General features: G+C 42.9%; 1 protein-coding gene across 2 annotated transcripts; it reads left to right on the plus strand.

Moving 5' to 3' along the window:
- Window positions 1-1,199: 1,199 nt before the first annotated feature.
- sox1a (SRY-box transcription factor 1a) lies at window positions 1,200-14,570 on the plus strand. 2 transcript variants are annotated; one of them, XR_008953263.1, is made up of 2 exons: window positions 1,200-1,835; window positions 13,360-14,570. XR_008953263.1 is itself a non-coding variant. In XM_057051645.1 (2 exons), exons 1-2 carry the CDS (start codon window positions 4,622-4,624, stop codon window positions 13,414-13,416), a joined length of 897 nt encoding a protein of 298 aa, XP_056907625.1. In that variant the 5' UTR covers window positions 2,913-4,621; the 3' UTR covers window positions 13,417-14,570. The 2 variants fall into 2 exon arrangements, 1 of the variants encoding a protein (XP_056907625.1); XM_057051645.1 differs by lacking the exon at window positions 1,200-1,835 and adding an exon at window positions 2,913-5,461.
- The last annotated feature ends 720 nt before the right edge of the window (window positions 14,571-15,290 follow it).

Below are 15,290 nucleotides of genomic sequence, written 5' to 3' on the forward strand. Positions count from 1 at the left end.
AGCCCATGATTATCCACTGCTGTTTGCTCTGGGATTGACACTGGCCTCCCTGTTCTCTCTCTCTGTCTCTCTCTGTCTCTCTCTCTCCCTGCCTCTGTCTTACTCTGTTTTTCCCCTCACTTTCACACTTGTTCATGTCATCCTGTCTCTTACTCACCACTCCATCAAGTCCTTATCCTCTTCTCTTACAATTTACCATGAAGAAGATGAAAATAGAGCACAAGAAGCAACAAAAGAACAGATTGCTTATGTACAAGAGTGTCCTGGATTTAAAATGGTGTGTTGTGTTCTCCCCGTCAAAAAAAAAATCACCCTTTCTGTGCTGTTTACGTCCTGCTCTGAAACTCAATAAGAGCAGGGTCACATTGTCTTTTTCATCCTTGATGCCATCTGCTATTTTGAATATTATCGGCATAGATTGTTTAATTGTTCCTGCTGTTTTTTGCATTGGGATGGGCCTTTCTTTCATATATATCTAATTTAAGAGCCTTGACGTTTTTATGACAGCATCCTTATACAGAGTGGTTGTTGCTTCACACTGTTTGTGAGGCACAAATGTGTTTCTTGCTGTTATATGAAAGAGGTGAGTGTATTGTAGAAAAGTCCCGAAGTGAGCAAAGACCTTTTAGGTACTTGTCTGACTTGTTTTCTCGATGCTTTTAGCCCTGATATGCCTCCAATTTCCCCCACTGAGAGTTTCAGCTCCCTACTTTGGGCTTTTCCACTTTGTGTCAATCTCCTGCTCCTGTTGATTATGTATAGCACTTATTTGATGCAGGAATACGGCCGAATGACGAGGTTATCTACGCTGAATCACATAAAGTGTCAGAATGCAGTGTTGTCTGAGCTCTTGTGTATGTGGAGAATATAGAGGTGTTTAACAGTGAAGCAATATTTTAGTGCAAAGTAAAAAAAATAGGTTTTGTTACCCCCCAGTCAGAAAATAGAGGAGTTGTCATGACTCGTCATGTCTGGGATGAATGTTGTTGGATGACACCTCTTGAGCTGTGAAGGTCTCTTTTATAAATAAAGTGTCTTAATGAATCAATGCTCCTAAAACACCCAGAGTCAGAGCTCTCCCGTGTGTGTGTGTGTGTGTGTGTGTGTGTGTGTGTGTGTGTGTGTGTGAGTGAGGCTGTCAAAGCCACATGCTTTCAAGCTGTCATTAGTGCAGTATATACTAAATGTAATCACACACCGTGGACTTTAAGGTATGAGGCAATATTTGATGATTTGGGGACGATGTTGTTGTGTGTATGCCGAACATGAACGGCCTCAAAGTCAATATCCTCCCCCACCGATGCCCACAGCCCCTCCTCCCCTCCACCTGTCTTTGCATCTTTTCCTGTTGCTGCAGAGGCAATGGAAGTCAGTATCCAGGAGGAGGCGAAGGGGTTTGCTGGGCTCCTCCTCAAGTCCTCGCCCCTCCTCCCCGTATGCACCACAGCTGCCTTTTAGAACCCCGCCGCTGCAGCCCATTCATCCTGGAAAGCCAAAAAAAGTGGCTATTTATTAGAATACTTGTTTAGTATTGTTCTGCGCCACACAAAAGATGCTTCATTGTGTCAGAAGCAAGCCCCCTTTCGCAGAGAGAAACAATAACTTGGAATTGTATTTTGAGGGTGTATAATAAATGCCATTTCTTCTTGTCTCTGCCCCTCAGTGTTGAGTGGTGGGTTTGGGCACCCGACACAGACGGCCTTGGCACTTAGCGGCCAGATTGTAGTGGGAGTAGCGGTTTTACATGAAGCTTTGGAGGGTTTAGGACTGCTTTGGGAGCATGGAGGGGAAATCTGCCCACTTGGTCTGCAGTAGAGGGAGCGAGTTCGCCACGCGTAAGTTTGCTTCTGTCAATTCTGCACGGAGGGAAAGCAACCGGGTAGATCCTACATTTTGATCCTACATTCTGTGCGTGAAATCTTTTTCTCTCTTTATTTTTCAAGCAAAGATTATAGTTGATACGAAAATAGCAGGGTGAGGAGAATTACAGTCTTTACAATGAGATTCTTATCTGATCCGGGGAGCGTGCGTTCTGTGCAGTATGTTTCTGTAGATGTGAGCTTTCTTCTAATCAGGGAACGTGAGTGGACATCTTTTTGTTTTCACGTTGCTACCAGTTGCTCTGCCGCCGACTCGTTTTCAGTTTAAAATATACATTAATTTGTCTTTTATTCAGAAAAAAATATCTACCTCAAGGTTGAGTATTGGGAATGTTTTTTTCTGCTTGTCTATCATGATGCGTGTGGTGTTTTTGATTTGGAGGAGTTGTAATCAGTAAATCAGCTGCAGCTTAAATACAATTGCTTTTTCCCTAATCTGGCTCTGGTTCACCAGGTCACCTAGGGATCAAACTACCCAGAGCCCCTTACTCTGAGGAGTGTGCACGTACTATGACACGTGCAACCCACGCGCACACGTTTAGGTGAGCTGCATTGGGGAAAATGATCAGTCTTTTGGGTCTGTGCCCTTATGGGTTAGTTGAGATTGAAACGGCAGTGCCGTGGAGATGTAGGATACAGTCCTTCATTTATTAATTTTTGGATGATGGGGCACTGAGAGTGTTCACTCTTGACCTTCTCAGTTGTGCACCATCATCGTGCATGTGGTCCACGCATTCTGTTACAGGGGGCGCGCACAAAAGAACGGGGCGCGCGTGGAGAATTGAAAATTTGTTTAGAAAGGGGGGGGTTATGGAGCAGGTTGATGGAGAGAATATAACAACACATGATAATCCTCTGCAATAATAATAATAATAATAATAATAATAATAATAATAATAATAATAATAATAAAAATAAATGCATTTTTAAATTCAGTCAAACACTTCATTGTAATCTACTTTAACAATGTTTTAATTGCCTTTAAAATATTTGTTCATATTTTATTCATAATTAAAATGTGTACATTAATTAACCTAATTAATTAATTAAATATACTTTTTAGTGGTGTAATGTTTATATTAAAATAAAATAAAATCAAAATTATGTTTTTTGCAGCATTATTTAGCAGGTTGTATGATACAATAAGCTAATGCTAGCTTGCGAATTTGCAATTCATGCTGACTATCGTTTTGTATATTTTAAGCATCTGTCTTAATCATAAGGAATTTCCGTGTTCTCAAACGACGCCTGCAGTGGCACTCGGCTCTGCAACAGAGCTCTGCGTGGCATCATTATACTGTCATCCTTGACGGGCCTCAAGGCACATGGATCACTGAAAACGTTTTATTGACCATCCGGACCATCCGGATCCCGTTAACCCCTTTGCTGGAGACTCACGGATCCGTTCAGTGATCTCGCTCCCCAAGGCCCTAAACAAAGAGATACCTCAGACTAAGCTCCAATTAAAATAATAACGATAAAAAAAAAAAACAGCAAAGGACGACCGAGTAATTAAATCGTTAGTCACGCCGCAGGAAGTGGTATTTCGTTTTCCCTTTCAATTAGAGGTTGATTGGGCTTTTGAGGGGAGGTCAGCTGTGAAATCTGAATTACATATGCACGGAGCGCGAAACATACGCGCTAGGCGCGTGTTTAAAGAAAGCACGAAGCTCTTAAATGTTTAACAAACTCAGCGCGACAGAGAAGTTTGCACGGACAGTTTTCCTTTTTCATCCGCGAGTACGCGCGAGGAGCCGTGCGTCACGGCCAGTAGACGGCGATAACGTCGTTTTTCCTCAGAAAATGTCGCCAATTTGACGTTCATACAGAGGATCCTGTTGGGACTCTCCTCTTAGGTCCCTTTTGTTGTATTGTAAATAGACTATTTACAAAAGTCTTTCACTTCATCTTTGAGGCAGGGTACATTCTCTCCCCCCACTCCTCGCTCTCGCCGCTGCTCTGACGCGTTCTGTCATGATATCTTCCAGACTTGGAGATTGATTTGATGCGCGTAAAATAACCCGGTAAATATGTGGAACTGCTTTTATTTTCCAACTTCAGGGCCATTTCGTTTCAGTCTTAGACTGAATTCCGCTTCTGCTGATAAATAGAATTGGAAGTATTTGCTTGTAAAAGTGCCCAAGAACATTTGATGAGACGTTTGCTGCACTTACTGACCTCTCCATCAGTAACGATTCACGGTTATTTTTGTTTTACTAAGGTCTCCGAGAGCGTGTTTGGAAATTTGAAATGCCTTGTGCTATTTGTGAGGCTGACGCTCCTTTCCGTCGCCTCCTCCTCCTCCTCCTCCTCTTCCTCCGCCTTCTCCCACTAACCTCCCTCCTCCTCCAACGTGTTCTTCCTCTCCGGTCTTTTAGTCACCTGACCAAACGCCATGCAAATCATTCTGTTGCTGGAGCCCCATTGGCCGCTGCAGACTCATTTAACCGCTGTCAGAGCGCATCATATGGCCGCCGCCTTAACCAACTTCTCAACTCCGACAGGGAAAGTGCACGGCTCAAATGCATATTCTGTCTCAGTGGATGTGAACAGCCCGGGCGAAGACAGGGTGAAATACTGATTCAAGAACATTTACATCCACTCTGGATTATTTTCGTCTCGTCTGTTTGGGGTTAGTATATTTTGTAACCCTTGTGCGCACCCGATCCTTCACGCGCCTGGTCTAGCTTCAAATAGACTTTTTTTTCTCTCTGTTGGTGGCGAAGTTTAAAACCAGGTGAATGTATAACATGATGATGGAAACTGACCTCCATTCCCCAGGCCCCCAAACGAACACGAACACGGGGCAAACGGGGCCGAATAGCGGGTCCAAAGCAAATCAGGAGCGAGTGAAGAGACCGATGAACGCGTTCATGGTGTGGTCTCGGGGACAGCGGAGAAAGATGGCACAGGAGAATCCCAAAATGCACAACTCGGAGATCAGCAAAAGACTGGGCGCAGAGTGGAAGCTGATGTCCGAGGCTGAAAAGCGCCCTTTCATCGACGAGGCGAAGCGGTTGAGAGCCATGCACATGAAGGAGCATCCGGATTACAAGTACCGTCCAAGACGGAAGACCAAGTCGCTGCTGAAAAAGGACAAATATTCACTTGCCGGTGGACTGCTTTCTGGGCCCAGTGGGGGCGGTGGAGTTGGACTGGGAGTCGGAATGAGCTCGTCTGGGGTCGGACAGAGGTTAGAGAGCCCCGGGGGTCACGGAGGCTCCGCCGGTACGGGTTACGCGCACATGAACGGCTGGGCGAACGGTGCGTACTCGGGGCAGGTGGCTGCAGCCGCAGCGGCGGCTGCGATGATGCAGGAGGCTCAGCTAGCCTACAGCCAGCACCCGGGGAGCGGTGCGCACCACCACCACTCACACCACCATCACACGCACAACCCCCAGCCAATGCACCGCTACGACATGACAGCCCTCCAGTACAGCCCCATCTCAAACTCTCAGAGCTATATGAACGCTTCTCCGTCCGGCTACGGCGGAATCAGCTACACACAGCACCAGGGCTCCAGTGTGTCCTCCTCAGCTGCCATGGGGACGTTAGGGTCGCTGGTGAAGTCAGAGCCAAGTGTAAGCCCTCCCGTCAGCAGCACACACTCACGGGGTCCTTGCCCCGGAGACCTGAGAGAGATGATAAGCATGTATTTACCAACCGGAGAGCCGGGGGATCCGTCAATGCAAAGTAGACTCCATGCCTTGCCGCAACATTACCAGAGCGCCACGGCTGGAGTGAACGGGACAGTCCCGCTAACACACATTTAGAACTCACAGAGTAATTGAAAACTGCAAACGAACACATAACCAAATATTTACCTCTTTTCTAAATAACCCCGCTCCCGAGAACTACCTGCATTTTGTACAGAATGTTTATGATATTGTAAATGAAGGATAAATAGCATATTCATCTCGGCTTTTTTGAATAGCCACCAGTGGAATTATATAACAAATATGATGCTGAGATATTGGATATTGTGTTTCCATCATTTTGTCCATTATTCACTGTCTTAGTTGAAGGAAGCATCCGGTTCGAATGAGGGTTTGGTTCAATTGTCTCATATTTTGATGGGTTCTGTAAGTTATTTGAAATGAGATAACGTGTCATTAAGTGAAGGAAGTGCTTTTAAGCGTATAGAAAAGTCACATTCTTTAAACATTTGTTTTCACTTGCAGAAGCCTGTGTCCTAATTCTTGGAAATCATCTCTTTTTATTGTAACACTAATTATTGTAAATTGTGAATAATTTTAATATTTTAAAGGATGATGGGCAACTGCTGTTGTAACTGAATGCTTTTCTGCTGGTGAAAAGCTTCTGATATTGCAATGAAGAAGAATTGAATAAATTTCACAAGATGTTGCTTTGATTCTTAAGACAACGGTCTTAGATTGATTATTTAATATGTACACAGGAGTGTTTCTTTTCTGTTGTTAAAGGCGCCAGAATGTCCGGGGGATGGGGGTGGGGGTGGGGTGGGTGGGGGTTGTTCGTCTTGTGGGAAAAATAGCCACCTGTTTAAATTTTGATGCCGTTGCTGCGCAGATCCCCCGAGCTTTTAAATATTGGAATTGATTGTGCGTAATTGTGCGTAAAAACCATCAGCCCGGAGGCCAAGGGACGATTTTGGCAAAGAGAGTTTGTCTAACATATGGAAACACAAATATAAAAAGAAACGTACGATGTCAATTAATAGATTCATCATTTTTTAATGAGTGATGACCAACAAGTTGTAAAAGAAAACAAGTAACAAAATGCGCTAAGGTTAAGTACTTACATCTTATAGGTTCTTAATTTTGTTTTGCAGTGTTACAGAATTTAATGTCTAATATGGAAATATATAGAGAGGAAAGGCGATTATATAGTTCATTTAATTCATGAAATGATTTAATGGACTGCTATTTAATTGATTTTCAAATAGTCAACAAATTTTCAACAGTTGGATTAATTAAACCAAGATCAAAAAAATTGCAAAATCATGGAAAAAAAACACTTATTTGAACGCTTAAACGCAGACTTGTTTTCAAATCGAAAATCTTTGATATTTCTTATAATAAAAAAAAGATTTTTCAAGTAATTTAATTTTTTTAGCTCATTGACTTGAAGATTGTTTGAATTACAAAGTAACTAACATTTAGTTGTTGTTATTATTGTTCTCATCACCAGTTTAGTTACAAACATTCTGTAGTTATTTATGAATATACTCAATCTGCTGTAAACGCTGCGCTCGTCCTTAAAGCATTTATTTTTTAGAGAATATGTCCAAAGTAAATCTGATATCACGAAACATAGAATTTATTTCGGTCGCATGAAATAAACACTGATTATTAATCAACATAAAAAGTCAGTAGTTTTTAAATGAATAACAGCGAGATGGTCAGTTCAGATTTTTTTGATCGGTCACAAAGTTTTAAATTTCCACCACAAAACTGAAACAATTAAAGTAAAGCCTGTAAATGTCTAGGATTCCCTCCACTCGACGCCGCCACCTTCGAACTTCCCCAAAACGCCTCGAACTTCCCCAAAACGAGATCTCCATAACTGGGATATAGACTGAAGTTTTTCCACGGCCCATCAGGCACGATGACGGATGACAAGTTCAGAACTTTATGTCTGAGTTTAGAACTTGTGACTTTCCCTTCATTACCATCATACTATCCAAACGCCGCGCGTTTGGTCTGTTAAGAAACAATCGAGTCTATCAGGTTATTATGCCTTTAATTAGAGCAGAATGCGGGAATCACGTAATTTTTGACAGGTCACAGCTGGGTTTGACGTGTACATTTTAATTGTCTGTAGGCTTCATATCTTGATGCAGGCCATACACATGCAAATGATTTAATTTCTGCCTACTTAACTATTTTTAAGAATCAATTAATCTGGAATACTTAAAGGGCCTATTTCACACACGTTACGTGGTATGTCAATTAAACCTGTTAGGCCTTGTAGCGGAGCGTGTCGTGTCGGCCTGATCGGTTGACAGAAATAAGAAGAACGTTGTCTGCAAATGAGTTTGAATTTCAAAGCCATCCCAAAGAAAGCACGTATGACGGCATCTCGACGCGCCGCGCAGCGCGCCCCGTGGCACGGAATGGCCTCATCCTGTATATGGAGTCTTATCTGTTGATGTGAAGAGATCCGGATTAAAACCGTGAAAGCGCGGAGAGGTGGAGCGCGTCACGGCGCATCGCCAGGCTAAAAAGGGAAGCGTTCTGGCAAATTTAACCCGAATAAATTACACCTTGAGGTGGTAAGGGGGGGTGGTAAGTGTAGGGTGTGTGTGTGTGTGTGTGTGTGTGTGTGTGTGTGTTTGTTTTGGCGTTCGCGTGCGCGCGTGCGCTTGAGCTAACCGGCCAATAAATCTCTCCACCGCGCGATACTCTTATCTTGTAGCCACCGATATATTCTGTGCGAGGAGGCCATCAGCTCCAGCACACTCGGCTGCTCGTAAAGCCCCGATCCCTTGCACTGCCTGTCCTAAATGGGGATAATTAGCGTCACTTTATCACGCCTCTGCATATTTTCTCCGCGCACCCCCCTCCTTTCCTAAAAAATTACCAAGCAGGCTGCTCTCGTCGTCCGCTCTGTCACAGAAGATTATGGAGACAGATTGCACAGAGCGAATGTGCCGGGCGAGATTAGCGCGAAATAGAGAAAGCAACTGGGCCAATGAATTCCTCGGAAGGGCCTTATCTGCAATTACACGTTGACATGTTTAACAATCTTGCTGCCTCTTAATCCTGCAGTGCTGCTGTATCTGCCCACAGCTACCGCGGCATGGCGGCGCGCAGACCTAATGTACCGAAACACAGCTGCGCCAATGTCCTGAAAGTTGGAGGGAAACGTTCCTTTTTCCAACTTTCACCCATCGCTATTGTTTTTGTTTTTTTAAAATATATACATATATATATATATATATTGTGTGTATGTGTGTGTGTGCAATTAGTTTTGCTCAAAAACCACCTCAACTTTTCCGTCGATGAATTCACGCGATGAATCTAAATCGCACTTCCAGGCCAACAACTAACCGTAAAGACTAGACTTATATTTCTCCGCTGTGCCCAGCTCTCACACTCCACACTACAACTACAGCCCGAGCCCCCACGCCTCCCCCCTCAACCTCCCCGGCGGCCTATATCGGCGTCTGTGTGGGAGTGATTGCGGGGCGCCACTGTAGGAATTTGGCAGCGGCCGCGCTTTGGAGAGCCGCCCCACGCTGAGCTCCATTCAGCGTCCAGCGCACTGTGAGGTTGGGAAGTTTCAGTCAGCCGTACAACTCAATAGCCCCCACAAAGGCGATTACAAGCCCTGGCGCATTCCTGCGGGGACCTGGGAGCGGCGCAGGTGTGAGGGGGACCGGAGTAACCCGCCAGAAGAGTGATAGACACGGGACAGTGCTGAGGCCACACAAATCCAACACTGGCGAGGAGATGGAGGGTAAAAAAACCTGAAAAGTTTGGGTCCTGCATTTAGGTTATAGGGGCCAAACTGCAAACGGAGAGAACATGAGAGGTTTGTGCAAAGTCTCCCAGAATCAGACAAGAAAGAAAAAATCTCTTAACTACAAAAAAGTGGCAGTTTTTTTGGGAGTAGTTTTTAAATATATATATACTTAACCACTAACAAAGTATATTCTAGCTCAAGAAAAGGAGTGTTGAAATTGTTTCTAGATGGCATTCATTATCAAGTTAAATTGAAACTCACCTCAGAGGCTAAAACAACTGAGTATCTCTGCAAATGGGGAGAAGAGACATCCAGATTGTGTGGAAGAAATCTGGAGGAAGCTGTGAAACAAAGAAATCAAATCAAGAATACAAAGCAATTCACAAAGAGAGTTTTTCAAGCATTGAAAGTTCTAGCTTCGAAGACACGTTAGGGTTAATTTCTTCCTTTATTCAGAAACCACTGCAGAGGGAAACTATCACTGGCTTAATGTTTTCAAAGTTTCTGACAATGCACTATGCAACTTTTTTCCCTAACTGAAAAGTAAATCGGAATATATCTTATATAAGGAATATAAGTTAGTGTGTAAAAGTGGATTTGTCAGTGTTGGGTCGTCCACTATCTCGGCCTTGGAACCACGACCACCAGATCTATTAAACCAGTGAAACAAAAGTTCTCTAAAAGTCTTGTTTCAAATCAAAATACATTTTTCCCATGCCAGGCAGTGTGATAATGATGCTTGGTGCAGGGCGCGAGAGGATTTCCTTCAAATAAAGTGGCACAAAGGAACCTCTTGTGTTTTATGACAGAATATACAGTAGGTTTGCGCAAATTTTGTCACTTAAATTCATTTTTGCAACAGCTATTAAGTGTGTGAACACAAAGCAAATCAAATGTGACAGAAATTCTAGATTCCATTTTGGACGATCGACATCTAAGAATAAATAACAAGAATCCCATTTTGGATTGATCCTGCTGTAAATGAAAAGCAACAATGCCGTCTTTATGGCGAAAATGCTGTTTTTGATATCGTATGATGTGCTTTTCAGTAGAACTGTCATCCGCCTTGATTAGTCACTGCATTCATACTATTTTACTGAAGCTCATCAAATGCACAATTTAGACTAATATTTAGAATTCTTAAACAAACAAACCAAGTAGCCTGCAAACCAGAAAATGGCATCAATAGACCTATATTATTTCCACAAACACAATGGCAGCATGTATATTTTATCATTAATCCTCACTAGAGCGATGACCGTCTTGATCACCAACTTAACATCATTGCAAAGAATAAGGGAGCCAAACAAAGAGCGTGCACGGTAAAGCTCTCCTTCTCTGGGGTAATAACCACAATTTCCAAATATCTACTGCAATATGTTATGTTTGAACCATTTTTTCAGATGAATCTGCAGTTTAAAGCAATGATTTATTTAGGATATGAAGCATTTTGTATTCAAGTGTGAGACTTGGCATGAAGAGACTGGAGGGAAGCTCCCCACCTGGGCACTGTTACTACTTTCTTTCCTTTTCTTTATGAGTCTGGACTAAAAGCTGTATTTTAGCTGTGCAATTGTGCTGCTAATGTTACTATTTTGGTCAAAGGACCACCAGCATGGGACTATTTACCTGGTTCTGTCTCATTTTAATGAAACCATTTTAACAGCACAACTACTTAAGCTGCCTGATATAATCTAGAACTTGAGTTTCGATGTTAGCAGTTAGTGGACATATATCCCACCTTCTTTGGGTTTCTCTGCTCATAATTAAGCTTGCTATTTAAGTCAGTCATGATCAATTTGACATAATTCTGCCTTCACTGACTGATCAGTCGACACTGTTATAGCAATGAAATCCTCTTTGCCTTACAGCAGGTTGGGAATGAAACACAATTAATCAAGTCAAGTTTATTTATGTGACAGGTTTTATACTGATTGAGTAGCACAAAGTGCCTCACGGGGGGACAACAAAGAAAACGCAAGAGCCGATCCTTCCCACCCCCACATACATGCACACAGAGATACAAATACACATGCACAAATCCATAAATACTCATAAACACAGAACCACCCATTCAACCCCATGCTTGCAGCAATTATCCCTCGAGAAACATAGTTGGGCACCGAGACCTGAGTTGAGGGAGAAGCCAGTGGGGGTGGGGGTGGGGGGGTGGGGGGGGGGTCAATCAATTGATCAATCGATGGAATGTCTTCCTGTGGAACTCAAGGGGAAAAATATTTGGATTTGATTAATGTCCCCTAACTTTCCGGGAGATGTAGACAGACATTTGCATTTGTGGCAGTTTTGGGTTTTTTTCTGATCAGCGTAAGAACCGTCTAATCTTATTCACATTATTTAGTCACTGGCTAACTGAGCATCATTTTCAATCTCACCGCAGTAGTCACATGATGACTGATCATATTTTAGGGACCTCAGAATGTTAACAAAACTCAAGAGCTTGTTTATTTACTACTGGACTTTTGTGTTGAAATAATATTCCCTCTTAATCAGTGTGTTCCTGAAACATTTGGAAGTATTTAAAAAACCAGCACTGCCTGAGTTCTGATTTGGGTACATGGACTAAAGAAGAATTAGCTTGTTGTCGTGGGTAAACAAGCAAATTACTTCATCACATAAGCAAACTACAAAAAGCACTTGAATAGAGCAGACCCACCCAAGCAGGCCATTTCATATATCGTGAATTACACCTGTAGAATACTATATAGGCAGTAGTAATCCAAGGTTGCATAACGTATAGGTTACTTTACGATCAAACATCTTGGTCTTCATCTTTGGAAGATGAATGGTCAAAGTCTCTCAAAAAGTAATCATCTCTTCAACGGACGATTATCAATGTCTCCCAAAAATGTAAAGAAAATGCATTCACATGTTTTTTTAAATTATATTGCGCTAAAAATCAAACTGACCATAATGTTATGATTGTGATATTAGATAGGATGCTCACAGAAGAATCACCAAGATTGTGCTCTTCAGCTCTTTTGTATCATGCCGATGAAGCACTTTATAGTGCAGATGAGTGGTGGCAAAGCTCGTACACGTGTTAGTAGCCTTGCTGGTTTTTCTGAATCAACTGGTTTGCCAGCATCATAACTGTAATGGAGCTGGCTGTACGCACAAACACACCTGCAGTGCTCTTCTATCGCTGGCCTGCACTCGTGCACACCCAGCAGATGCTGTAAAGGATTTCTGCTTCTTTGTGTCAGGTGATAATTCTTGGTGAGGCACAGACGAGGGTTAATGAGAGGTCAAAGTCTTTCAATAAGAAACAACCATTTTATGGTGCCTGCAGCCCACTGATAGCTGTTTGAACCGGCCGACCTCTGAACCCCGCTGGGTCAGGTGATCAGGAAACCAGGTTGTTTAGATCAGCCGGATTGAAAAAAATTGAAGGATGCATATGTCACTGCCATGTGTTTGCAGGTTCCAGATAAATTGCTCTTAATGATTATAACCCTACTCAATTTGTTTCCGCAGCCATTAGATCGTTATCGCCGATCAGATGTTTAGACAAGAAGACATATTTTATTCATCTGTACTTTAATTGAACACCTGCTGACAGAAGAGTGAACATGTTCCCAATAAAGAAGCTTGGTCAGGTGCCACCCGAGGCTTCATGCTGGTGTAACAGTTTTCAAAATGCAGGCTGAGAACGCTGAAGAATTCTATGCATTCATGAGGGTTGTTGCATATATAGACTACAGTCAAGGTTATGGCGTTAAATATTACGGCAAGGAAAATTCGTCATCGAGCGTCAAAAATGAATATGATGGCTGAAAGGACCTACAATCACTGCACAAATGCGACACCATTGCGACACAACACTCGAACCAGTGGGACACTGGTGAAGTCCGAATAGGCTCCATCCTCACACTTCTGTGTTGGTGTGTTTTATTGTCAGCGGTATCACAGTATCAGTGAAGCAATTCATGTGGAAATGAGCCTCTTTGACTTGTAATATTCTTAAAAGGCGATATTTGTTTTTGATGTCCCCCTCTTTGTCTCTCTGTTGCAGCTGAGTGTCCACCATGGCCATGCGTCCGTGGACCTGGATCACTGCAGGGGCCTGTGATTAACCGATAGCACCTTGTCCTTCTGCTGGCAGCCCATCATTACGACCAACATTAGAATATAGGTTCTCGGGGTGAAAAGACCTTTCGGAAAATGTCAGCAACGTTCAAACCCCCAATTTTTCTCCATTTGCACTTTCCCCTGTGCTGCTACCCCTGTAATTATTCAACGCTGTCCCTCTATAGCAACATGCTCTTCTACTGTAAGTACAGAGTCGGCTCTCAAAGCGGAGATTTTATTTTTTTCCTAATGCAGCTTAACTGTAGATCAACCGTAGGTTTCAGTGAAAAAGAGCAGTATCTAGAACAGCTCCCCGTTCTTTTTCTCTTTCACCAGAGCCAGCGCCAGTGTCTTGATTCTCTGAGTCCCTCAGCTCACATGTTTATCCAAGAACCCGTTGCAGTTCCTAATTTGTAAAATCCGTCAAAAAGCCTGTAATGAATATTTTTCTACAGCCTTGATTTAATATGACGGGCCCAGTAAGAGTCCCGATGTTCTGTCCATGAGGAAAAGACGGTCAGAGACTGTAGTTTTTTTGTGATTTTACAGGTGGAAATCCAAACGCAGAACTGATAAAATGTCTGAATTATCTTTTCTGTGCTTGAATCTGATCGTTTTTTGTCAAATGTTCAAAAGTTTTTAATGACAAAGACTTGCGCTCGACTTGAAATGATACAGCAGCGTTTTACCATCCAAATTGGAAAGGCCCAGAGCCTGAAACCCAAGCAAGCAACAATGAAAGGAAGAACTCCCTTTCAGCTCGAAGAATCCTTGAGCGGGACCAGGCCTCCGTGGAGAGACCCTCCTGTCAGTGGCCATTCAGCAGCATTGTGTGTTGTATTTTTACCAATAGTTTCAGTGTTACTGATGAGTGCATGACTAAGAATAAAAAGATGAACCTTATCTATTTTTCTATTGCAAGTAAATTAATACTTCAAACAGAAAATGGATGTTCATTTAAGGTGTAAAGGAGTCCTTGATAATTTGACTTTTGCCCCGTATTTGATTTATACAGATTTAGACAGTGATGTGTGTGACTGTAATGCTTGTATACAACAGTAATAGTGGAGCTTTGCGTTATTATTTATAATAAACTTTATTTTCCTTCACAAAGTTATTTGACTAAAATTAAAGTTCAACCCATATTAAAACAAATGGTTCTGCATCCTCTGTCATTGATTAAATCAGGTGCATGAAAAGCATCCACACATAGATAACAGCCACCTCGAGCAGTACGTGCTAACCTTGACCCTAACCCCAGTTTGAACCCTAACCCCAGCCTTGCACCCTAACCCCAGCCTTGCACCCTAACCCCAGCCTTGCACCCTAACCCCAGTTTGAACCCTAACCCCAGTTTGAACTCTAACCCCAGTTTTGTGCCCTAACCCCAGTTTGAACCCTAACCCCAGTTTGAACCCTAACCCCAGTTTGAACTCTAACCCCAGTTTTGTGCCCTAACCCCAGTTTGAACCCTAACCCCAGTTTGAACCCTAACCCCAGTTTGAACCCTAACCCCAGTTTTGTGCCCTAACCCCAGTTTGAACTCTAATCCCAGTTTGAACTCTAACCCCAGGTTTGTGCCCTAACCCCAGTTTGAACCCTAACCCCAGTTTTGAACCCTAACCCCAGTTTTGAACCCTAACCCCAGTTTTGAACCCTAACCCCAACATCACAACTAACCCCAGAGCCCAACCTAAACCAATTCTAAACCATCAACTCTAAAACCGTGTTTCAAACCTCACACAGTCATTTAAAATTGTAGGGACCAGCCAAAATGTCCATGCATATTTCGGTACTCGATATGTAGCAAGTACATGAACACACAAACACACACACACACACACCACACACACACACACACACACACACACACAC

This window comes from Takifugu flavidus, chromosome 1 (assembly GCF_003711565.1).
Source record: "Takifugu flavidus isolate HTHZ2018 chromosome 1, ASM371156v2, whole genome shotgun sequence".
Classification (NCBI taxonomy): domain Eukaryota; kingdom Metazoa; phylum Chordata; class Actinopteri; order Tetraodontiformes; family Tetraodontidae; genus Takifugu; species Takifugu flavidus.

Bases quoted from the DNA above. Each gene is read 5' to 3' on its own strand.
- sox1a (XM_057051645.1), top strand. From the start codon at position 4,622: ATGTATAACATGATGATGGAAACTGACCTCCATTCCCCAGGCCCCCAA. The intron at 5,462-13,359 runs GTAAGCCCTCCC...TCTCTGTTGCAG, and splicing joins TGGTGAAGTCAGAGCCAAGT to CTGAGTGTCCACCATGGCCA.